Raw genomic sequence first — 26,783 nt, 5'->3', positions numbered from 1 at the left:
GTGGATATCGCTTTGTGTTAGTCCTTGTGGATTATGCAACGCGATATCCAGAGGCAGTGCCGCTGCGCACATCCTGCAAAGAGTGTGGGGCAGGCACTGTTTCAAGTTATCTCCCGGGTTGGATCCCGAAAGAGATCCTGACTGACCAAGGCACCCAATTTATGTCACGGACACTGAGAGAGCTGTACGGATTATTGGCATCAAGTCTATCGAACCAGTATTTACCATCCTCAAACTGACGGCCTCGTTGAGCGCCTGAATAAGACTTTGAAGTCCATGATCCGTAAGTTTGTGCACGATGATAGTCGTAATTGGGATAAATGGCAATCCCTGTTGTTTGCAGTGCGCGAGGTACCCCAGGCCTCCACGGGATTTTCTCCCTTGAGCTGCTGTTTGGCAGAAAACCACGCGGGGTTTTGGACCTGGTTAAGGAAAGCTGGGAAGAAGGTCCGACCCCAAGTAAGAACGAAGTTCAGTACGTCCTGGACCTGAGAGCAAAACTCCCACCACTAGGACAGTTATCACGCGAGAATTTGCTCCGGGCCCAGGAACGTCAGCAGCGGCTGTACAACAGAGGATCCAAGTTAAGACAATTTTCACCGGGAGATAAAGTGCTTGTATGCCCCATCTTCCAACTCCAAATTACTCGCCAAGTGGCAAGGACCCTTGTGGTCACACGACGAGTGGGTGACGTTGACTATGAGCTTGTGCGATCTGACAGGGGAGGGGCGACACAGATTTATCACCTCAACCTCCTTAAAGCTGGAGAGAGGCTGAGTCTGTCTCCCTGGTGACGGCAATTGCAGAGAGGATGAGTTGGGGCCGGAGGTACCAAAGTCGGCCGATCCTGCCTCGCTCGTTTGTGAAAACCACTCTCACCGTCCCAGAGAGCAGACATGCCAGGTTGCAGCAGCGTTTCGCTGATGTGTTCTCCCCCCTACCAGGCCGCACAAGCCTATTCAACACCATGTTGAGACTCACCCGGAGCGTGCAGTTGGGCAGAATGTGAGACCGACTCAGGCACTTCTGATGAACTTTGAGAGTGTCTCTAATTCTCCTTGGCAAAGCCTCAATAAATAATACAGCATAAGACATTAGAGGCTCCTGAACACTTTTTTCCTTCCTGACCATTGACCTTTGACTTCAGCAATTTCTCCATTGTACAATTGTACAGCAGTTAATACGAAATCAGTGAAATGCTCTACTGACATCAGTTTTACATGATTTCCAAATTGTTGTCACTGTAACATAATGGAGAATATAAAGAACAAAAATCAGTCACAGAAGTGATAGCCCATTTGCTCTGTATTTATGTCTCGAGTAGAGTTGCACGATACCCACGGTATACACGGTACCCTGTGGTGCCAAATCGTAACGGTTCCTACTATACTAGAAATTCTACACGACGGTACTACCATAGATTACTATACTACTGGTGCCAGTCTCCGCTACATAGCAGCTGCCTCTACTCTCCTCTCGGCTTCTCACTGCATGCTACTCCCTCGTAAACAAACCACCATGGCAACTACTGCAACTGAACTACACAGCTGCTGAATGATTGGCTGTTTGCCTGTTACTGGTGATGTCCGGGGATATGATAGGCTGTTTCCACATGCTGGGTCCGTCAGTCTCTTAGCTGATTGGCTGTTTGTTGTTTCTGCCGGCAAGTATGAACTCCAGGAAGACTGCTCCACTTCGATAGAAACTCGCTTCAAAACAAACAAGCTAAAGTTCTGTCTTGCCCAGATGTGCACACGGCTTACAGTCACAAACACGAGACAACACACTCACCATGGCAGAAGCACCGGGCCCGAGCGACGAGTCTGCCGCGTCGTCGCTGTCAGTGGCACCATAGACATATATACACAGACATATATACATATATACATAGACATAATAGACGCCTCATTGAGCAGGTTGGTCCGTTACTGCGTTACATTAACGTGTCCGCCATATTGGATGTGGAAGATCTGCATTGTAAACTAATAAAAGGAAATGGACTGAACTTCATAAAGCGCCTTTCTACAAAGTTCTTTAAGTTAATGCCTCTTATACACCCATTCACACACATACTAATATATCTGGGAAACAAACAGGCACCAAAAACAACGTATGTAACTTTTAAAGTGATGATTATAAATGTTTACTCCTTATGTTTAGGATATAAGTAAGCACCAAACCAACGTATGTATTTTTCTAATGCTGAGTGTTTACAGGTACACGAGGGGGCATTGATGAACATACATATCTATACAGCTATACAATTGCAGTCTGTGTGTGTGTGTGTGTGTGTGTGTGTGTGTGTTAAAAACCTTGGAAAAGAATACTCTTGCGCAGCTTTTTCCGTGTGTTGCCACTCTGCAACTTAAGGGTTGCGCTCCACTTTGCCACATCCAAAATGTAAAAATCTACGTATATATGTCTATGACTGACACCACTAATTTTGCTAAAAAAAACAAACTTGTTGTTTCAAACTTGTTTCAGTCTAATTTTTACTTCACCAGTATTATGTTTATCATGCACCAAACAACATTATAAGTAATCAATAAGTATTTATAACTTGTACAAATACATTGCAGTTCACAAAAATAATAATAAAAATAAAAAGGCTACAGTATCGCGATACTACCCGGAACCGTGATACTTTGTCTGGTATAGTATCGTGGTTACTCATTTTGGTATCGTGACAACTCTAGTCTCGAGCAGAGGTGGACTGATGTTCACATTAACTGAACTGATCAGTAATTTTACTCCATTCTATTTTAATCTAGAGGTAACTTTTCATTGCCACTCCAGTAATAATTACAGCTGAATATACTGAATATGAATATTATGTTTTGTATTTTCACCTGTAATATGAATTGTGTTTTGTATTTTAAAGTAGATCTTTAGAGTTTTTCCATGGAAAGAGATTTTTTTTTATCAGCTGGATAAGGAAGGGAGGGAGCCTGTGACTCTGAGGTTAAGCAGGTCTTCTAGTAATCAGAGGGATGCTGGCTCAACTGACGTAGCTTTAGATAGGAAGCATTTTATCACTCCTGATGAACAGTTAACTCTTTGCATGGCAGCTTCTTCCATCAGTGTATGAAAGTGTGTGTGAATGGGTGAAGTTAAAGAGTTTTGAGTGTTCTGTAGATCAAAGAGGCAACATACAAATACAAGTCTATCTGTACCAAGCTGATCTGATGGATCTTCAAATATCATTTTCTAATGTATAAAACATTAGCTGATGTAATTAGTGCAGGTCAAAGCTGATTATTTTAACATTCAGCAATTATAGAACACAAGTTACTCCTGCCAGACTACATAGAACTTTTACCATCTGAAAAATAATGAAGCAGATTGCTGCAGTGGCTGTTCCTCAATTCTGGGAATAAAGTTATATTCACCAATACAGTGTAGACCTGTAAAATAGAGAATGATGATTACACATGGACTATTGTGGTAAGTCATGAATTAGAAGTTGGTCATTCACTTCATATGCATTATCACAAGTAGTAAAACTGGCCATTAATCATAGCCGCTGCACACATTACAAGTATCAGCTTGAGAGAGGAGTGCTGGGAAGCCGTGGCTTTGAGCTCCGTCACAAAGAAGTGCTGAAATGCTCGGTATAGTAAAAGTCAGAATCCTGGGTCTTGTTAAAAAGACTCATAGTCTGCAAAAGAAAAAAGAAAAACTTAGCCACAAATCTCGTCTGACATATGTGATATTTCTAATCACTGGTTCTAATTACGAAGAATTTTTCCACTTCACTTTCCATTAAACACAACATGACCATGTCCTTTCAACTGCCTAACATCATTTAAATATAGGCCAGTATCACTGTGGACGGGGGCGTGGTGCATCAGCTGCAGGAGAGAGGTGTGGGGAGGGCTCAGGAGAGCAGCGCCAGGTGAGTGTGATTGGCACACCGGTGCCCAACTGGCTAATCACTCTCGCCCTCTTTTGCCAACATAGTAGCGTGCTGGACCAGATGAGGAAGGAGGACTGACAGATGAGGACGCTGGCAGACGGCAGCAAGACGCCTGCGAACGGCTGCAGCACTAACTCGCTCAAACCAAATAAAGAATCCCTCGTAAACCTACTTTGGTCTCTGACTGTTCTGTGCAGTACACCCACAGTGGCAGCAAGCGTGTCACACTGACGTAAACAAAAGTAGCCCAATTGGGCGGAAAACCGCCCAATCTGGCAACACTGGCCACAGCCAGTCTGGTGCCCACACGACGTACTAACTACCGCGTAACGGCACAAATTCCTCCAGAGCGTTACTATATCCCAACGGTACTTATACGCCTGGCAGAGCATTAAGCTCTGCCACCGTACGTAGGTCGCGTTGTAACGCTCTGGATTGCTCTAAGTGGCCGTAGTTCCAGCTGTCTCGCCTCGTGTCTCGCTCCTGCCTCGACTCCCGCTGTCTCCTCTCCCTCGTCCGAGTGCCGTCCGCCTCCTTTACGTCCTCTCCCGCACTTCTTTCTTGCTGCCCATTGGTTGACGGACACCTGTGGAGGAGAACAGGCGGAGCCTCACAGGTGTGGTGGCTTAGTATTAAAAAGGTGAATTAAAATCACAAGCATGCCAATTTAAAAATACAACACAACCAAAGCAACATGCAAATTAAAAGCACAACACAATAAAAGCATGCATACATAAAACGGTGTAAAAGGTAAAAAAAAGTCCAACCATGCTAAAAACAATCTTACTGCCCTGTAACACATGCACTGTACCTTCCTTAGTCTCCCTGTTGATCTGATCCTTTCTAGCCATTCCAACCAAATGTACTGGAATTTATTCACTGAATTTACCTTTGCACTAAAGGTGTTTATTGACTGTACACTGATGAAGACATAGTTGTGAATATTATATTCAATGCCTGCCCTATTCTAATTGAGCCACCTAAATCTAGCACAGTGGACCTTTAAAGAATCATTCTTTTTGCTAAACCTTTTAACCTGCTGGGCATGGATTTTGTTTGAGCCACAATAGGAGCAATGTTTACCTCTCCTTTACAGTGTTATACAGTGTTTCTAAAATCTTTTCCCTTCACCATCCAGTGGACAACCTGTGGTGCCACAATAGTTGTGTACTTAAATGTAAGTTTTCCATGGTATTTCATGGAATCGGCCTTAGGGTTAGATTTAGGGGTAAGGGGGTTTAGGAAGGGGTAAGGAACCTCAAGGATTTTTGAAGATGGTCTTACCTTGCATTTCTTTGTATAGGTGGTGCGGACGGAAGCACCACAACACAACAAATTATGATTGCATCAATATGATGCAATTTCTCTCATATTCCAACTGTATTAAATGTTGTGAATTGTCACATCATGGAAAGGTGGTCACATGAGCTTTGGTGTGTTTGGGTATTTTGTAGAAGCCTGGTGTCTTTTCAATTCATTAATAGTATCTAATTAGTGGACAGAGCTTTCAGGTCTGTGAAGTGAGGCCACCATCTTGGCCTCTTTATTAGCTCAATTGGCAGCTATCAAATAAATAAATAATTAAAAGACTGATTATGATGACCTTCTCACTTGATTTATGACCTCAGTAAATACTTTACTCATTCAGTATGACATTCATTTTGTAAACAATGGTCCTATTTAAAATACAATACAGCAGGGTACGCCTTGTACAATTTTATTGAACTAACTACTTTAGTTTAATAACTCCCACCGTAAAGGGTGTTTGAACTGGTGAAACAGTGTCACACTCAGGCTCGGACATCCGCTTACTGTTTCTTCACGGTTTATTTGCAGAAGCATTCACTCTTACACATGCTAATGCTAACACCTAAACAATAACATGCTGTCCGCCAGGTAAATAACTGCAACAACACAGAGATAAACAAAATTACAACATGAATAACCCGGACATATTATTAACTGCACAATCTGCATATATGAACATATGTATGGTGTTTAACACATGCTACAATCATTTTACACATATTGTAACTCACCAGCTCAGCTTCACCAGTTAAAACAATACTCATACTAAAGTAGAGCCGGCAGGTATCTACATATGCCCAACTACAATACAGATACAAATGACTGTCAGGCAGTCAGTTATGAGGGGTTAGTATTAGTACAAAAATATAAAAAATACAAACAGCAAATCTCATGTAATAGTTTAATACATTTATGTTTTTTATTGATTTCACACTATTATAATAAAAGGTAGAAAAAGCATTAATACAGTGTGTTTTGATTTTGTTGAGGCCATAGAAGGTTCCTGGTTTGTTTGCAAAGCCTTGCAATCCAGACCAAGAATAGCGCCTGCCTATAAGAGAAAATCCCTGAAAATGCAGTTCTTTTCTGGTTCCAACAATCACATCATCACATCATGTCCCAAATCATGCTGGGACTGTCACCCTCCCTCTTACTGATATAAAACCTTATGAAATCAACTTTGTCTGCTATCTGGAAATCACTAAGGAAGCCATGCATTCCACTGAAACATTCAACATACCAATCCATGTTATTGGTAGGTGTTTTCTTTCAGGTGCTGAGACAGTTTTCCTGTGTCAGATGCTGCTAATCAAATCAGTACATTTCCAATACTTCAACTTCTTCAAATCATTATCCTCACAGAACACCCAAAACCAAAAAATAAAAATGCAGAAGAAAGATCAGTGTGCCTTTCTGATTATTAAAGTGATACATATGCGCTGGTATTGATTCACAGCACTGATTATTAATCCAGGACTCTTCATCAGGACAAAGCCAACACAGGAATCATTATAGGTCTTGAACTTGATGGTCAGTCTCCATGGAAACCTAAGAAGACAACCAAATCCAAGTAATGCTTAGTTGTTAATCCATAATACAGAATTTGTTGTTTCCAGTCAGTAAAATGTAAAATGGCTGGAATCATCAATATTTTTTGTTGAATAGATATGTTGTCTTTGAAAATTATAATATGTTGTTACATGTAACATAATGGATATTTTATTCAAGACCTATCACTCTACACCTTCTACAGACAAAAACAAAAAGGTTGAAGCTTGTCTTTGGTTGTTGTATCAGTTACTCATCCATTGTTAGTGTGATACCTGCAGTAAACGGTGCACAGCATACTCCCAGTTTGGGGAAGCAGACAAAAGGACCAGGAAGCTAAGCAATGTACTGCTGTGGATGGGGCCAGCAATAAAAGGTATTTTAGCCATCTAAACAAATCAGTCAGTGTATATTATGTATAGAATATTTTCAACACTTTACCTTACTGCCAGATAGCTCTTTCTAATAGGAAACGGATGTGTTTATATCAGTCTATGATCTTTTTAAAGCCATCACATTTCATTGGCAAAAACCACAAGTTAACCTTGCTTAACATTGGAGATGCTGGTCAACCACTGTCTTAGTTGGTGACTTCAGTTTCTGTGGATTGAGGTAATGGCAAACCAACAACATGTTCTGTGGCAGTCCATTTACCATCTGAAGATCACGACCATCCAATGTGTGTGTGTGTGTGTGTGTGTGTGTGTGTGTATATATATATATATATTATATATATATATATATATATCTATATATAATATATATATATATACACACACATATATAGAAACAGGGTTGTAAAAAAACATTTCAAAATCTATTGGATTATCTAAAAAGAATGTAATGTGACAGATCTGGAATTTTTTTATCTGATGGAAAGCTAATGTTTTGAAGATACATGGTTTTCACTGGACATGATCTGGAATCCTGCATCAGTGCCATTAACCAGCAGGAGAGATGCACTTACCTAATAAGTCCAGGCAAGGGTGATGAAGGCAGGGTTTTCATATTTTGACGTGACAGATCTGCGGCTTCTGTTAGCCTGGCTGCACCTCTGCGAGGAAGTTAAGAGACAGAGACTCCAGTTTTAGAGGTTCAACAATGATCCAAACCAACTGACATTCAATAAAATGTTTATTTGTGTGAATGTGGATACATGAAGGAAATGGGCATACCGGTGCACATGTGTTACCATCCCTGACACACAGCTCTACTTTGCAGTGAAAGTAGATGTCAGTAGTAGTCTTGCCAGTGAACTGGAACAAATTGAAAGAGAAAAAGTTGGACGTTCCAAGTCCATTGCCGACCACATTCACTGTCTTGTCAGTAGGATTAGGGCAGCTGCTCAAAAACAGGAAAGCAGACATGACAGGGAATATCCAGCATGAACAAAGACAGGTTTAATTACCACAAGCATCTCTGTGTGCCTCACCCTTTGATGACAAGGTCATATCTCAGGCTTCCATCTGGCAAAGGCTGGTCAGTTGCCCAGCAGGAGTCAGTCAGCAGGTGGATCATTTCTTCATTCAGCCCCTCTGTCTTCAGCTCCACCCAAATTTTCTTGTTGAGTTCGATATAGGTGTCTGGCTGGATAGCTTTGTTGCGTTCAGGGTTGGTGTAAGCATTCATACTCAGGTTGTAATACCATTCTCCAGAAATAATCTGCTGGGTCACAGAGCTGGAAAGCAAAGACATGACTGAGTTGTCTTCTCAACTCACACACTTCCTAAAAAAACAAGTGAAGTTCAGTCAGGCTTGGTAACAAAGAGGAGACAGCTCTGGAACTACAGTACATACAGCACTGTTAACCTAACCACGCACCTGTCTTTGATTCTGATGGCTAAGTTCTTTGTTTCTGGCTGACGGTAATGGCAGGAGAAGTCAATATGCACTCGGTCATGTCGGTTGATGAGGCCAGACATGGAACTGTTTCGTGTCATGATGGAGTTCTTGTAGATAATTTGGCTTCCATTGACCTAAATGGTCACATGATCACTGACATTGTTACTGCACATTCGGGTGAAAAAAGTTTATTTCCTTTTTTAGATTATAACTAAATAAAAGGGGGTACCTACCATGGCCACCGCACCACAACTGTTGCTGCTGTCAAAATTGAATGTCACCATGTGGGTCAGGTGGTCCATTTTACCTGTGCAGGCCTGGTCATTGAGGTGCAGGATAGAGTAGTCAATGTTTTGTTCCTCTAAGAGACAATTAGCCATAGTTATCGAAGCTGAGTTCTGCCCACAGACTGTCGGCTCACCTGTAACACACGTTACAGAACATTATATTCATTTAGCTTTTGTCCAAACAACTTAAAACAGCCCATATAAGGAACATGAACACATAAATTTAACACTGAAATTTAAAGTTTCTTGAAGGACTGTGAGAGTTTTGTGTAATTTTACATTGTATCTATTAAACAATAAGCTTTAGAAGGTTCATAGGTCATAATCATAATCATTTCAATGTTAACATGGAAGTCTGTCTCATAGCTGACTCACCAAAAGTATTGCTTGATCTGTACTCAGAGGCAAAAATGGCCCGGCAGAGACAACGAGGTTCCCCATGATTGATACTGTCACCACAGAACTCATGAGCACTGCAAAACCTGTCCGAACAAAAGGCCTGAGAGACAGCAGCTGCAAACACACACACACACACATACAAAAAGACATGAAGGGATGAATACCATTTAAAAACAGATCAAGAAAAGCTGTCGAAAGAACTGATAGCCTCCATTTTGTTCACTTGATTGTTCATTTGATCAATCTGGGTGCTGCGACACCTCAACAATGCTGCAACACTGATGACCCCACTTGGCTGAAACCATTTATTTGTCTGTGATGGTCTTATGGCATTTTTAGAGTGTAGATTGTCTAAATTATGCTTTTTTTATCTTATTTATTAAGATTGCATAGATCACACAGAGATGTTTTTTTAGCTGCAACCCCAATTCTTAAAAGGTTGTGACGTCTGAAGGACACAATGTTTATGATTTCCAAAAACAATTGTGCAATGTGACATTCAATGTTAGTCTTTAGCCTTGCTGCTTATGTGCAGAGATTTCCCTGGATTCACTGAATCTTTTAATGATATTTTAGATTGTAGATGGCGAAATTCCCACACTGGTGAACCTCATCTCTCATCTCTCATCCTCTCTGATCCCATCTGTTTTTTTATATATTTTAGACAGGATCTCAACCTTTTTGCAATTAGGGTTGTACATAGCACAATTTTTTGAGGAAATAGCCACTGTCAAACACAATCTAATTCAGACCTATCAGGTCAACTTTAAACATAACTGAATATACTAAAAGACAGCCTTACAGCAGCTGGTGCTTGACCTCCAGCTGTCCACTGTAACATTGCTGTGGTGGCTGCAGGCCCTGGCATAGGCCTCCAGGAACTGGCACTTCAGACCATCCACTGCAGGGTATTTGCACAAAGTTCTTGTGCAGGCAGTTATAAAGGGCTCTGGGTTGATGTGCTTGTTGCAAGCAATGAAGGAAGCCTGCTTCATGATATTACACCTGAAAATATGACATGAAAGTTTAGTCATCAAGGACAGTAAGGCATGTGTTTGTGTGTGTATTGTGGCTATGCATTCCATGTTAATGATGTCTAATTATTTTTCAAAAGAGAGTTTAATGTGTTCACCATTCAGTTGTGGTGTTGCAGTTAATTGTACTGTTAGCATCATCATCATACTGCGTCTCACAGCTATGGGGCAACAAACAGCAAAAGATCAAAGACTGACAAACAACTTAATACAGAAATACAGTATATTTGAAACCCATTCATTCATTCAGACATTGTGTTTAAGATCTTACTCAATAGCAGAGTGTTCAGAGACTCTTTCTCCACTAAAAGACCAGCTGGAATTGCCACATAAACCCTGCACAGGTGCTCCACTTGGTCCTGGACAATTTTAGGAGAGAATGTGTGGCACATCGATTAACTCTTAAAAACTCTTTAACGATTAAACTCTACCTTTACGAGTGAGCAGATCAATACCTAAAGTAATATTTATATTTTATCTATACTGCAGGTCTTGTTTTGAGCATTGATATTATCCACAGAATCAATACTAAAAAAACTGTATTGTTAAGAGAATTCTTTTAATATTATATTTAATTATTTAATTATTTATATTTAAATATTTAATTATTTAACATAAAAAACTACATTAACATTAAGTAATAAACACAATTAGTAAAAAGAAACATTCAACTTTAATTCCTTGTGTGCTAATGAAAATAACATTACTACTTTAATGTCCACTTTTATGCAGATGATACAATTTTATATGTGCCTGCTTCTAATTTAACCCAGGCTCATCTTAAGTGCTTCGATGCTTTTCAAAAAAAGATCTCAATGGGACTGCTGAAAAGTAATCAATATTTCATGAATAAAAATCATAATGCGTAGTTCTGGCCATATTACTTTGGTCAAAACCAAATTTTGTATCTCCCATACCTACAACTGATAACCTGAGGTGTACAACAGATTTTTTTTACACAGATTTTATTTTAATTATTGATGATCAGACTTTTTCCTCTGGGCTGTGTGGATGTGTAAAGACTTTGCTTAACTGACATATCAAATTTGACACCATGCCAGTTCCCAGCACAATTCTGCTGACTTCCAACCTAATCAGCTCTGAAAACTGAAAATATTGGGTGTACAGGGCTTTAAATGTCATTTCTGGCTTATCTCCAAGGAGATGGTTGCCAGGAAAGCAATTTTCACAATTTTATGACAGCTTAGGTTTAAGGTTTAATTTTTGTGTACCCGTTATGTGGATTTGTGCTGTGTAGCCATCAAAGTGGACAGAAACCATGTTGTTGGAAGCTGAGATCTTAGCAGTCACTCCTGTTTGGTCTCTAGACAGCATCACACCGTGGACCACCTGTGCTGTGGTGTTGACCATCAGCACTTTGTCATTCAGCTTCACAGCAAAGGAGCCCAGTAATGGGGAGAAACACAAAATTACTGTTTAACAAAGATGGATATCAACAAATACATGTACAAAGCTGTCACCTTATAAAAAAGCATTAATACATATTAATTATTAGTATTAAATTATACAAAATAATATAAAATTGAGTTTATTAAATTCAATCAAAACAACAATGGTAGCTGCTAAAAAGGTTATCACTGACATTGATAGACAGATGGTTCATCCAATCCCCTGACCTTTATCTTTAATGGCGACTTCCCTGATGGTTCTGTGTAACGGTCAGGCTAACTGCTGTCTGCCCTTCTAGTATGCATGCATTATGTACAAGTTTTGCCTTTCCTGCCATGGCATTAACTCTTTCAGGTGGCTGTGGCTCAGGAGGTAGAGTGGGTTATTCACTAATCGATGGGTTGGCAGTGAAATCCCCTACTCTTCCTGTCCACATGTAAATTGTCATTGTGCAAGACACTGAACCCTGAGGTGCTTCCAATAGACAGGGCATTGCCTTGCATGTCATCTGTGTGTAGATGTGTGTAAATGCGTGAATCAGTGACCAATTGTAAAGCATTTTGTCAGGTAAGGTAGAAAGTTGCTACATAAGAGTAGTCCATTTACCAGCTCAGTCTGATTTTTTCTTCTTTTCCTGTTCCTCCTAGAATTCCAAAGGTAGTTATATACAAAACAAGACAGTACTGTCCTTACAAGATTTCTAGTTATTCAAGTATGGAAAAGTTACTTCACACAGCACTGACAATCTCAGAGGTGAAAAACCTGCAAAACAACATTCAATAGCATGCTCTTCTTCATGTGGATAATTTGGTCACATGGTATACAAACCATTTGCGCTTGTCCCTCTCTCTCCTCTTGTTTCCTGTGCATCTGTGTGTCAACTTATACTGATCTGAATATGAATTACTTCTTTGATTTTGGTAAAATACAATGGTACAATAAAAAGTGTAGCCTTGGGGCCTATGAGCACCTTAATCTGCCACTGCCTGGAGTGTACTGAACATCAGTGATTTCTGAATATAACTCCTCATTACTTGACACCCTAACACATTACTAGAGCTATTGGTTGGTAATGTACCTGAACTCTGCCGCCTTGTCCCAGGGAAATCTGAACACCCGCCTGGTCCATCTGCAGTATGACACGGTCCAAAAAACTAACATCTTTACGGCGTCTTTCCTGGAAGATGCCCACCAACTTGACGCCTGGGACGCCCAATGTAGACCTCATTAGAGTGTACCCACACCTGTCTGGGACAGAGTGGACTCTTCCAATGAAATCAATGACAGTGGAGCCGGTCACAGTGCACATGGTGTTTAAGACGCAACTGATGGAGACAGATACAAACAGAACATAACACCATCAGCGTTTAGTCAAATATTGCACTAGTACCCCCAAGCTTAATTGTTAATAGTACCATCATTGAGTTGAATATTTTGTTAGCAATCATATAATCGAAGAAACAGGACCTGAAATCCTCATATAGTTTTGTGTTTTATCATGGTTGGGGGAGATTTGTATCATTTCCTTTAAATATTTACCTTCCATTGCCCTGGCAATGCTCCATGGGACCACAATCACTAATGGCACTAGCAACTCCGCTCACATCACAGGTTACGGTAGAACAAATGTTTGGGTCCCTCACTGTTGTATTTGTCTTATAAGCAGTACCTAGTGGTTGGAGAAAGTTTATGTATGTAGTTTAAACTGTAAGACAATGACATGGCAGCAATTTAAATTATTCCAATTGTGTTTTCTTATAGCACTTTAGGGACCACAGGTTTACCTGAGAGTCTGCATCCACTCACATCTGTGATGACTCCATTGTTTGTTTCATTAGTCTGGAATGACTGTTTGGAAACTGTAAGGCCATTGACTTGTGAATCTGCTACCTAAAAAGACAGGGCGATAGTCAAAGGCTATAAGTAATCTTACTAATATGCCAAATTAAAACACAAACGTGAAACTGAAGCTATAACTTAGTAAAAGTTAAAAAAAACAAACTATATATTAAATGTTAAGACACACCGCTGCACATCACATGTGCCATATTTACCACTGGAAATATATCACTGTCAGCTCATATATTGTGTCAGGGTCATGCAGCCAAAAGTCAACAGTCCAAACTCACAGAGAAAATGGCCACACACAGAAGAGGATGCGAAAAGAATCAATGTATTCCATATAATAATACATAAATTAATAGTATGACAAATAATTCAATTTTTCCCATTTTTACTTACAACAGCAGCATTTGTGTACCCAGGATATGTCTTGATTGCCAGAATTGCTTGTGAACCAAAGTTTCCAAGTTCAAGTTGTTCAATCTAACAACAGGAAATGGACTGTTATGTAAAAGGGTGGAAAAGGGTATGATTTCAAACATCCCTTCATTAAAAAACAAAGTAACTCTTGACACAAACAAAAACAATTCACAGAAATACTCACTTGAGATTGTTGACTGTCTTTTAATGGTATTATGTTGACACATTTCCCAGCATACTTAAGGTTTGGGAGAAGTTTATGAACCCCAGAGCCAGTTGGTATGTCTTTTGTAAGTACTGACAGGTCGCCTCTGTCAGCTGTCCCTCCAGACATCACAATACAGTCATTTTCCTTTCCAGGTTGGTATAAACCCTTGAAGCACACTGTGAATTTGTTCGCATTGAAGGCCACCTGTTAAAAAATCAGGGACAAAACTGTAACAAGAATAGTTTCAGGTTGAAAAGGTTGACTTTATTTCTTTTTGTAGTTGAATAATTTCTTGTAGAAAGTCTAATTTCATTTATCACTTCACAACTTGGATGGATGAGGAAACCCAATTCATATTTGGTTATGAACAATCTCTTGAATCCTTACACCGAAACTCTGCTGCACACGTGCCTGGATTTTGGTCTTTTCTCGCGATGACGCCCTCACGCAACGCACCACAGACGGGCATGGTGGGGTTTGGGCATTACACTATCATTTTGCCTGGGTTTTTTTAGAACCAACATTATGCACATACATATCTCCTTTAGGTGTGACATTTTTTCTTCTACTCTTGTTTGACTTGACCTCTTACATAGTCAAATTACAGACACAAAATGTGACCAAGACGTGTTTTTCTTTGAGTCATGACTCACTGGTGGTGTGTAACCAGCACCATGTTCTGCCTCATGTCTGTGCCGAAGTATTGAATCTTGTTATTTATACACATTGAGACAAAAAATAGGCATGTATATCCAGTATTTTGCCTAACACACTTCTGATAACTTTATCCACTGCACTAGTTTAAAGAATCGGGGCGGCTGTGGCTAAGGAGAAATAGTGGGTCGTCCACTAATCAGATGATCAGCGGGTCAATCCCCAGCTTCTCCAGCCTGCATGTCAGAGTGTCCTTGGTCAAGATACTCAAGCCCAAATTCACCCCATCGGTGTGTGAATGTGCACGAATCGTTAGCTTCTAAAACTGATGAGAATTTGGCACCTTGCATGGCAGCCAATGCCATCAGTGTGAATGGATGAATGATGATACTTTTTTAAAATTATATTATATATTTATTTAATAATTACAATTTGTTCCTCATATGTTCTTATTTGAATATCATTCAGTCCGTCAAGTTCTGGTGCTGATGTTCCCTTAACCTGCTGAGTTGAACTGAATGTGGACACAAATAGGCAATAAAGAAAGTAGACACTTCATTTTACTCACATAAACTTTATCATATGTCTGTCCATAGTAGGTAATGGGGCACGAGGCGATGTTCATTTCCCCAGAACTGGTAAATGTGTGGTTTGTGGCAGCAGTACCTGAAGATATGGATGCAATATATGTGTTCTTATACCAATAAACCAAGACCAAACCAACCATACCTAGATGTTCAGAATCCAGACAGGGGCTGACATGTTGCCCCAGTCAATGAAATTTACAAAGTAATTTTCTAGTTTAGATCTATAAGGTTCAAGTGCCAGCTCTCTACCATGTAGCCTCACTATTCTGTGACTGCAGTTGAAGGAATAGTTAAACATTTTGGGAAATTCATCTCCAATCTGCAACCCAGTGAGCAGCTGGATAACTTAGCTAAAGACAGGAAAAAGGGTAAAACAAAAGTAACAAAATCCAACTACTATCACCTCTAAAGCTAACATGTTAGAGTTTGTTTGTCTAATCTGTACAAAAAAACTGAGGTCTAAAAAAGTATATGTGAGGGACTATTTATTTACACCATACAGTTTGCCCGTGTGAAAGTCAAGGTGGCTGTGTTTGAGTTGTAGAGCCTTCTTACCAGTCAGCAGCATCAGTGCAACAACGTAGACTATGAAGTAGGACATGCTGGCAGTCCGCTGACACCTGACACACACCTGAGTCACTGTAAAGAAAAACAAACAGTGACTATCAGCAGTAGCTGCCAAACACAAACCGTAAAAATGTAATTCTAATAAATGTACAAAATGATCAAATTCACTCCGATTTTTAGTCAAGGTTCTTCAGAGAAACACTCTTACTAACTGTTATTTTACAGATTCTTACTAATTTATTGCAATCAAACACCTTCAATATATTCCTATATAATGAGCCGTGCTTTAATTACATAAATTTGTATGTTATTTTAAAAAAATCAGGTTCTCATTTTTGTACAGTATTTTTTCTAACTAATTTGTTATAATACTCAATAAGAAAATTCCAAATGACCATTTAATTATGTATTTATTTTTACATGGTACATGATAAACTTTTCCTGATTCAGAGAAAGTAAAGCCTAACCTCACTGATAGAACTGACCAGTGGCTTGAAGGAAGAGAATGTAAAGACAGCTAGACGAGGCAAACTATTCAATCAGCTGTCAACCTTACAATGAATTGATTTAATAGCTGTGTCTTTTTATTTGCATAAATGCAAAGATCACTTCTTGCAGGAGTAGTATGTATGTAAGTTTTGCTGATAAAAAAGACTAAACAAAAAACAAACAAACAAAAATGTTTCAGTCTTATTTTTAGATATAATTTTAAGAAAATAACCCAAGCATGATTTACACTTCTCTATACTTAGCTCTACTAAAAGCTGTTGAAAGAAAAATAATATTTAAATTAAGAATTAAAAAATGTGACGTGAATTTAAGTTTCCATGTTTTCTTACCCTCGGGAGGAATTGCAGAGACTGGGGATGCCAAGCAGCTCAGTGTTTGATAAGTCTCACTGGATGCTTCAGCTCTGATTTGTCTGCCTTGTCTGTCTGCATGTAAGATAAAGCACAGTCTTTGTCTCTGTCTCTCTATATATACACACATCCGCAGAAGCTTGTTTACCCCCCCAGCAGAAGAAAGTCCCAGATAGATTCTTGCGACCTTTTGTCTTCTTAAACTGGCTTCTGTCACGGAACATTCCAGTTTTCAAACACTGTAATTACAATGACAAGTGTCTTTGCTGTGAGTATTATAATAGTTATTTTTGTGAGAACACAGCAGATCCTGTTGTTTCACAAGCGTTCTGTTATTTATCGAAAATATTAATAGGCTTACTCTCATAACTTATAATGAAGGAATGCAGCTTTAAGAGTTTGATATTTATTAAAATGGTGCAATATATAATACTGCATTGCTAAAGTATTGACATGACCTTCTTATAATAATCTAACAATGTATTCATTAGTAATAGTTTGATGCAGTTTGGGTTTAGGGTCAAATGTGTCTGCATTTCTTTGGTCCTGAATAGAGAGACGTGTTATGTCTATATTTAGTTTTGTGTGAGTGAGCTGTAACTCTGACATGGGTATTAAAAAAATTCTCGAGACAAAAGAAAAAACATCTAAAGATTAAATGTTCCACGCAAATCGAGAGACAACTGGTCTGGAATGCAACAGGGCGGGAAAGAGCTTGACAGCTCTATTATCTCAGGTTGTCACCGAACTCTGACACGAGTATAGCCCAGGTGTGGCAGACCAGACACAAACTGAGCCCTAAAACATAGCTGTACTGCTTTAGTGTGTTACATCACATTATGCACAAGCTCCCTTGCAGGCAAAAGCATGCAAACACATACACACACACACACACACACACACACACACACACACTTCCAAATTCCAGTAAGGTTGCACTAACAGCTCTATCTTCATGGGTGCATTAAGCCACAGTCCTTTTGAAATCAAGCTGAACATGTGCGTGGAAGGACAGATCAATGCTTGGATTTCATGTTCCAGACCGAAAACATTGACAGTAGATTCAGTGTAGCTTGTTTCAGAATGGTCTGTCCTCAGATAATTCAATCACTGAGCAGTCTTGCATACAGGGCTGAATTTACTTTTTTTTTTTTTTCAAAGATTATTTTTTTGGCCTCTTATGCCTTTATTGATAGTACAGCTGTGTCAGGCCGGACTCAAAACAGGACTCAATCGCAGAGGTGTCAAATGAGCTTATTTATTGATAACAAAAATCCCTCGACAGAGTGAGGCTATGAAAAAGGGCCTAAACTAGGGAAAGCAAAAACACTCCAAAGGAGGAAAACTCTAAACTACTCTATACAAGATTATCAAAATCAAAATCACTCACAAGTAAGAAAAACAACAGGCTGAAAACTCTAAACTACTCTATTAAAGATTATCAAAATCAAAATCACTCACAAGGAGGAAAAACAACAGGCTGCAAAACATTAACTGAAGGCACTCCAAAGAGGCTGAAAAACACTACACTATGCACTATGAAACAAAAGGACTAGACTAAGAATTTACAAAAAAAAAAAAATTCACTCATACAAGGAAAAATATACAAAAGAACACTTGCGCTATAACGCTATGGCTGTGGACAAGGAAACAAGGCTTGGGTGATCGCTACAAAAGACGAAACACTTTGGCACGGGACAAAGGGAGACGCAGACAATATATACACAGGGTAATGGGGAACAGATGGAAACAATCAGGGCGGGGAAGACAATCAGACCGGTGACACATGAGGAAGGGCAAGTGACCTGAAACGAGAGGGCAGGTAAATTTCAAAATAAAACAGGAAATGACGAGACAGGACAAAAACCCAACTTGACCTCACAAGGGACAAGCTGAAGATAGACAGGAAGCTGGGGGCAGAGAGAGAGGGAGTGACACGCAGTAAATTAGCCGTCCGATGCCGAATTCGAACTGGGGCCAGCTGCAGCCTCCACACACGGGGCGGCCGCTTAACCCACTACGCTACCGACCGCCCCCTGAATTTACTTTTGACATGTTGCCTGCACATGCATGCACAAAAGGGGGAAGTACATATTGCTGTAAGTTTTGCAGATAGCTAGCAACACACTTCCATGGATCCATCCATCCATCCATCCTTTCCAGCTGACTTTGGGTAAGAGGTGGGGTACACCCTGGGAAAGTCTGGGCACATAGAGACAACCAACCATTCACACCTACGTGCAATTTAGTCACCAATTAACCTGTTAAGGTTCATGTCTTTGGACTGTAGGAGGAAGCTGGAGTACTCGAAGAGAACCCACACAGACACAGGGAGAACATGCAAACTCCACACAGAAAGGCCTCAGCCAAGGTGCATTGTGCTGTCCTGGCAACAAACTTGATTAATCAAAATAGATCAATGTGTAATTTATAATTTTATGAAGAGTGTCGGGGTGATGGCCCTAGGCCTTAAGACTGTGTTGTACTGGCTTGCCTATTTCCTTTCCGGTCTTCCTGGTGGTTTGGCTCACCTACTTCCTGCCTTTTGAGTCTGGCTTCCTCTTGCTCTTGCCGTGCCTCTAAGTCCCTCCTGGAACCCTCTTTGGTTTGGTTTAATTGTTGATTGTGTTTAGTTTAGCTTTGGTTTATGTCACACACAGTTTAATAGCACCCAACACCCACATTTACCACTAAATACTGACATTACACAGTATGGTATTCAAATAAGTTGAATTTAATTATTATTGAATATTATTATTTTTAGTTCACTTAAACTGTTTCTGTGTGGTTCTCCCTGTTTATTTTGCTCCATTAATTAAAGAGATATTAAAGAGATATTTATTACATATCTGATCACTGCTGTCATCTATGGGAGGGCATTGGGTTTTATGCCCTGCCCAGTCCTGGTTCAAAGCAGGAATGACAGTCTGGTAAAATTGCCATAGCCTAACTTCAGTTGTTTTGTGGAAAACTCAAATCTTGACCAGAACGTTTAATTAATTTCTTAACAAATTTCACAGCTTCATCAAACACTTATTCACAGCAGCCATTTTGACATGAAACAATAGGGTTAACGCAGTTGTTACCAGTGATAGTAATTAAGGTTCAGTTCCATTTAGTGCAGCAGAGACTTACCAGTGAGTCAACATGCAGCACAGCAACACCCTGACTCTGTCTGACCTGAATGGAACTGAACCTTAATTTATTGGTAACACCTGTGTTTACATACAATTTCATGTCAAAATGGCTGCTGTGAAAAATGCATGTATAGAAAATCTCTACATTGAAACACAGTGTCAGTGCCCTCACTTCTGCACAGCAGTGGTGTAACCAGTATGTGTGCGTTTGACAGAGAGGGTGGAAGGTGAACTATTGCACACAATGTTTCTGTGAGTTATTAATAACTCACTCTGAACACCTCTTTGTCACTTGACTCCAGCCGAGCACTGGGTTCAATGAGAGGAATCTCTCTTCATGGCAAGTCAGGGGTGATGATTTGTGCACCTCCTAGGTGTTTTCAAAGAATGTTTTTTTATGTGACTATCCATCCATTCATCCACTGCTTATCCTTATCAGGGTCATGGATTCCATGCATCAGAGGATACTCTTGTTTTGTTTTTTGTGTTAAATGTAGGAAATTAATAGCCAAATTAAACAATTATTTTCACTCCCTGTTGTCTGACCACTGGAAAAAATATATGTATTTATAATTATTTGCACTGATTGCATACATATATTTTGCCTTAAATATTTTCGACTTTCTTGTAAGGTCAAATCAATTATCTGACTCTTAGTTAGGAGTAGGTGTCAAAACCAAGTTACAAAATCCAGCCTGTAAGAGTAATAGTATAAATGTATGTTACAAGAATTTTTAAAGAAGAACCCTTGAATAAGGAGGACTGGATTCAAAGTATCAAAGTTTAAGTTGAATTTATTATTCTTGTACAAGGAGCGTTGAACAATGCAACACATAAGCGGGTTACAGAGAAAAGGCTTCTTGAGGAGCTCTATCAGTTGGTTCTTATACATTTTTTAGAAATGGGCTGTCTCGGACACCTCCCCACTGATACAGATAATATCATAACATTCCTTTTTGGTTTTCTGCTCAGTAATGAGCATTATGTTTTATATCCAAATGGTACTCCCCTAGCCTGTCTCTCCTAACCATGTACTACTGATTTATAATTGTCTCTCTCTGCCAGCCTCAGTAAATCAGAGGCCAACTAAGGGAGGTACGTGAGACATACAAAAGACAGGATACACACACACTATATGAATTAAAACATCTGCACCCCAGTATAATCCTCATTTTTATAACAATGTAACCCCAAAATTTTACTGGGCACGAATTCTAGTCATTGTTTTGAACACACCGGCCGCTCCGTTTTGCATTGGTTATTTCCTCCTCTTGTCTTTGTGAATATAATTCAGTTCATTATTGAGTGTGTGTGCAAGGCGCACACTATATGTTATCCACCACGCTTATTATTAGTGACGAGTGCCTACGTACGACACTCCGCACTAAGTGTTCATTCTGGGATTATCTATTCATTAGTGAGACTGATACGGACACTCGTACACTATCCACCAGAGCTAGCAAAGTTGGAGTAGTTGACGGTGCCGTAGGCACTCTATCAACTATGTTCTTCTGCGTGTTTCATGGGCATTAAAATTTAGTGACGAGGGACTCACGACAACTACGCAACACTCACAGAGCTAGCAAGCTCTGGATTTGAACGAGTGCCGTAGGCATCGTAACTTTGTTCTTTCGGTTCATGGCTTAAAATTATTAGACAGCATTCCCTACATGCACTCCGTCAACACTCACAGAGCTAGACAAGCTTGGGAGTAGTTTGCGAGTGCCGATAGGCACTGTCAACTTTGTTTCTTCTGCGTGGTTTCCATGCATTCAAATTATTATTTTCATTTCCGCCCTTTTTCGAACTGAAGCGGCCCGCAGCGGGAGAGGACCCCAACATATATATCAAAACGTGCGTCTTGACCCGAACGAGTGCTATTACTTTCTAAGAGTTCGCGTGTTTTTCGCGAATTATTCGGGAAAAACGGCGAAAAATTTCCCATAAGGAATGACTGGGGAGGCCTGAAAAAAGTACATTTCAACAGACATTTTCAACAATGACTGCTCTGGCATACTTTAACCGAGAGCTGCATTTGAACTTTAAAAGGGGTATGCTTCCCTTCTTCAGGGATTCAGCACACTCATCGACAGCTTTTCCGTTTTTAACTATCAAGGCCAAAGTTGAGCAGGTTTTTAGTCAAATTTCTGGGTTTATAATGGGTGTGTATGTGGGGATGTTTGAGCTAGAGTGGATGACATCATCAGCTTGAGTGAGGAGCAGGGAGAAACAGTGAAAAAAAACATTTCGCTACCCGTGGCCTCAATGCCCCACTACGCACATGATTTCCCTCATGTAAAAATTCGGGTGTCGCTTAACACTGTTGAAGCTGTCTCTTTTATTTTTTTGGCTCCATACGGCAACTGATCGGTACCTCCCACCTCTCCGCCTCTTCCTCCCTGTTAAGGAGGGAATTTTCTTAAGGAAGGCAGAAGTACGTTTCTCTCTCTTGCTCCTGAGGGCCACTTTCTTCATTTATCGACACATGAACTAGTAAACGGATCAGAGGCGCTGCGATGCCCCCAGTTATGTCGGTTCAATGGTGGACTCGGTTTCCCTCCTCCCCTTCGAGGGCTGGTCTCAGCATTTTCCCTCTCTCTCTGTCAGGATTTTCAACTGCCGTTCCAACTGCACACGTTGCAGCGCCCAGTGGCCATTTGAGCGTTATTGGCTTCATTTGAACTTGTCTGTGTAAAATGGCCGCCAGAGACAGCAGAGCAGTAGCACTTAGCGCTAGCTGTAAGACATGCTAACTGCTACAGTAGTCGCCATGCTCATTCTGTCGCTCACAATACGTACATCTCCAACACAGCCCCAAACACACACACACAGTCTCTCTCTCTCTCTCTCTCTCTCCCTCTCTCTTCTCTCTTCTCCACCCACACACACACACCTAACCATACACCACAACACACACACACTACGCTACCGAATGTAAATACCTGGTTAAGCTAACCATGCTAATGTTTAAGTGCTAGCCACGCAGTGTACTACTGCCCATAAATTTAGTCACTAAGAATAAGCTAGTGTTAAATATGGTAATATTGATTGGTAGCGCTCGCAAAAAAGACAGCAGAGCAGCTGCCTGAGCTTAGCTACGGTGAAATGGACCATGCTACATGCTACCGATACGGCCAAAGCAAGTTACTGACAAATGTGTAATTGCTTAGCAGCGTCCAACATAGCAATTAACCTTAGCACCGAATAACCAATCCATGCTACTGATATTGCTAATGACTAGAACATGCTAGTAATTAGCATAGCCACAATAAGTAAATATACTGCTAATTTCTAACATGTTAGGGTCAAATCTGTTAGCCGTCTGCGCTAGCAAATGACATTAGCCAGGAAGACGTAAGACTGATCGTGCTCCATGTTAATGTTAACCTGTACTAATGTTAATTACATTAGCCACTAGATATTAAGTAACATGGTCACTGCTGAAATCGTTATTGTTTAACATGTGCTAATGTTAATTAGACATTGCCCACTGAAGAATTAAATCCATGATCATGTGTCTAACATGTTAATGTTCCTGCTAGCTCATTGCATTTCAGCCCTAAGAATGTTGAAATACCTCAGGCATCCATGTGCTACAGTTAATTTAAGCCTGCTAAAGTTAATATACATTCAGCGCATAGAGATGAAATACTGACATTGCTAACATGTTATATGGACATGCGAACTGTTTATGCTGAGCGTTATGCTAGCCACTCAATTTTCAAGTATAAGAATATCTCGAATCCATAATTTTAGTCACAAGACATACATGCTAATGTTAATATAGGATAATATTACGATTTGAGTGCGCCAAGAAAGCAGGAGCAGCTAGCGCTGGTTAGCACTAGTGTAAAGACTGCTAACTTTAAACATTAGCACCAAAGCTAAATTAATGCAAATGGTAAGTAGGCATCGTCAACATCTTAGCAATTGGCATGTAGCCACGAAAGATTTATTACCTAAACTCTAACATGACTAAGCTACTTGCTAGCACGTCACGCGCTAGCAATTACCCTTAGCCACGCAATAACACCTACATGCTAGCTTGTAAGCTAATGCTAATGCATAATGCTAATGTGAATATGCCATCACCCAAATATTGAAATAAATGCTCAATCTCCATGTTAATGTTAATGTGTTAGCGTCTGCCTAGCAGTAGCATTAGCCACGAAAATTAATACATGATGCTTTGCTAACTTGTTAATGTTAACATGTAAATGTTAATTAACACTTAGCCACAAGGAATTAAGATCACATGATCATAGCTCAATGTGAAGTGGAATATGCTTAGAGGGATCGACTTGCCACAAGAATAAAATACCTAATCAGGGTCACTACTTTATGTTAACATCTAACTGGTTATTTAGCATGCCAACGAGAACTTAAATAATAATCATTCACATTGCTTAAGCATGTGAGTAATTAGCTAGTAAGCATGATAGTGTTAAGCAGTGTAATCCGAACTAGATAAACTGTCATTGTAAGCCAGTCTAATGGTAATAATAGCTAATGAGATTGCAAGCTAACATGAGGATCAGAGCTGAACACTTCTGGCAAGTTAATGTAACATGAGCCACTGAAGATTAAATACATAGCTTGCTAACATGTTAATTGGAACATAGTCGAATGTAGATGTAGCACGTTTTAGTGCTAGCCACCATTTTCATTCACTAAGAATACATGCTAAAGTAAACATGGCTGATGGATACGTGCTAGCCACGCGCGTTAGCCCATAATGGAGTCACTAAGCAAGCTGCTAAGTTGTACATCGGAATATAATTGTTAGTGCGCCAAACAGACGCAGAGCCGACATCAGCGCTCACGTGAACGTGACATGCGCTGTTACATTGAGCGGCCAAAGCTGAAATCGAACTGCAAAGGGTAATTGCTAGCGCGCAACACAGCAAGGTGCATTAGCCACGAATAACCAATACATGCACATTGCTATATGCTCATGCTAATTGCTAATTAACGGCAACTAGCACACAAAATTATGAACATGCTATTCTACTGGAGAGGAGAAAGAACTAACAGTAGAGATAGAGTAATGAGAAGCAGAGGAGCGGAAGGAAAAGGTAGAGGGAAGGGAAGGCGCTAGCAATGAGCTATGCCAGGAAGAATATAACAGCTGACATTACAAACAGTTAAATGTTACATTGGCTAATGTATATAACCATGCCACTAGGAATTAAGTAGTACCTGGTCATTGCTAACTGTTATTGTTAACCGCTAATGTTAATAGCTTTCCATAAGAATAATACAATGATCTTTTAAACATGTTCTTGTTAACATGCTATGTTAATTAGCATACGCCACTGAAGAATTAAATACCATATCATTGTAAATTTTATGTAACTGCTAATGTAATTAGCATTAGCCAACTAAGAATTAAATAATGATCTGATTTTAAGTTCTATTATAAGAAACCGTCCTAAGCTAATTAGCATAGCCCTAAGAATGAAATACATGATCATGCTAACATTTAGGTTAACCTCGTAACTGCTCTCATTATATTACATTTAAGCCATCTAGATTACAATACGATCATTGCTAACATGATTAATGCTACATGCTAAATGTTATTAGCTAGACACGTTGAGTACTAGCCCATAATTTTCTCACCTAAAGAACATGCTCTGTTTCTAACATCTACCATGTTAAGTGCTAGCACGTCAGTGCTAGCCCATCATTTTTAGTCCTAAGATACAGCCTTAATGTTTAATATGGTAATATTAATGGTTAGTGCGGGCGGCCAAAGACAGCAGACGCAGCTAGCGCGTCAGCCACTAGCTGTAAAGACTATCTGCTAACGGTATCACATCTAGCGGCCAAACGCTAATACCTTACTGCAAATGTAACTGCTGATCGTCAAGCACTAGCAATTAGCTAGCACGACTAACACAATGCTTACTTGTATAATTGCTAATGCTAAACATGCTATATGTTATTAGCACTAGCCACCAAATCATTAAATACATGTAATTCTAACTGTTAATGTAATTGTAGCCGTACTCGCGTAGCAATGAGCATTAGCCAGGCAGAAGTGAAACTGATCATTTGTAACCTTTAATGTTAACTGATGTTAATTATTAACATTAGCTAGGACGTAAACAGGTCATTGCTACATTCTGTAAATTTTACATGTATGAATTAGGCATTCTTTCACACTAAGAGTAAATACATATCATTATTACACATGGTTATGTACTAGGCTAATGTTACATTCCGCAATACACTAAGAATTCAACATACATGTAATCAATGTTAATGTTAAGTTACCTGCTAAGCTATTGCATAGCCTAAGAATGAAATACATGATCCTGTAACTAGTTCATAGTTAACTGCCTAAAGTTATAACGATTAGCCAAGCTAGATGAACATGACACGTGCACATTGGCTACCATGTTAATGCTAGAACATGCTAATGTTAATGCTATCACGTTAGTGTCTAGCCATCATTTCAAGTCACAAGATACTGCTAATGTTAAGTGCTACGACGTCCAGTTTGCTCGCCATGATTTTTAGAAACTTAATATAATGCTATGGTTAATATGGTAATATTAATTTTTAGTGCGCCAAAGACAGCTAGAGCAGCTAGCGCGTTGCAGCTAGCTGTAAGACATGCAAACTGTTACAAGTAGCAGCACAAAGCTAAAATATTTACTGCAAATGGTAGATTAGCTACGTCGCGTACACTAGCAATTACATTAGCCACTAGATTTATTACATGAAACTGCTCATACCTAGCTGACTTGCTAGCCACG

At 39.8% G+C, this 26,783-nt stretch overlaps 1 protein-coding gene across 2 annotated transcripts; it reads right to left on the bottom strand.

Annotated features, from left to right (window-relative positions):
- Positions 1–6,111: 6,111 nt before the first annotated feature.
- LOC104939545 (alpha-tectorin) lies at positions 6,112–16,985 on the bottom strand. 2 transcript variants are annotated; one of them, XR_003461952.1, is made up of 19 exons: positions 16,862–16,985; positions 16,011–16,094; positions 15,437–15,534; positions 14,191–14,418; positions 13,986–14,069; positions 13,529–13,634; positions 13,284–13,413; positions 12,823–13,069; positions 11,567–11,723; positions 10,606–10,693; positions 10,433–10,495; positions 10,103–10,305; positions 9,277–9,414; positions 8,848–9,035; positions 8,594–8,748; positions 8,205–8,450; positions 7,948–8,028; positions 7,740–7,826; positions 6,112–6,772 (listed from the first exon to the last, which is right to left on the bottom strand). XR_003461952.1 is itself a non-coding variant. In XM_010756095.3 (19 exons), the coding sequence occupies exons 2-18, from the start codon at positions 16,054–16,056 to the stop codon at positions 7,740–7,742; spliced, it is 2,430 nt and encodes an 809-aa protein (XP_010754397.1). In that variant the 5' UTR covers positions 16,057–16,094; positions 16,862–16,985; the 3' UTR covers positions 6,112–6,772. The 2 variants fall into 2 exon arrangements, 1 of the variants encoding a protein (XP_010754397.1); XM_010756095.3 differs by having other exon boundaries at positions 7,948–8,113.
- Positions 16,986–26,783: the final 9,798 nt, after the last annotated feature.

Source organism: Larimichthys crocea, unplaced genomic scaffold, assembly GCF_000972845.2.
Source record: "Larimichthys crocea isolate SSNF unplaced genomic scaffold, L_crocea_2.0 scaffold384, whole genome shotgun sequence".
Taxonomy (NCBI): Eukaryota; Metazoa; Chordata; class Actinopteri; family Sciaenidae; genus Larimichthys; species Larimichthys crocea.
This window is presented reverse-complemented; position numbering and strand designations above follow the sequence as displayed.

What these genes read in the sequence shown, in the direction of transcription:
- LOC104939545 (XM_010756095.3), bottom strand. Translation starts at nt 16,056, where the DNA reads ATGTCCTACTTCATAGTCTACGTTGTTGCACTGATGCTGCTGACTG. An exon ending in AGCACAAATCCACATAACGG is followed by an intron (nt 10,694 to 11,566) that starts GTACACAAAAAT and finishes AAAATTGTCCAG; the next exon opens with GACCAAGTGGAGCACCTGTG. An exon ending in GTTGTGGTGCGGTGGCCATG is followed by an intron (nt 8,749 to 8,847) that starts GTAGGTACCCCC and finishes GTGACCATTTAG; the next exon opens with GTCAATGGAAGCCAAATTAT.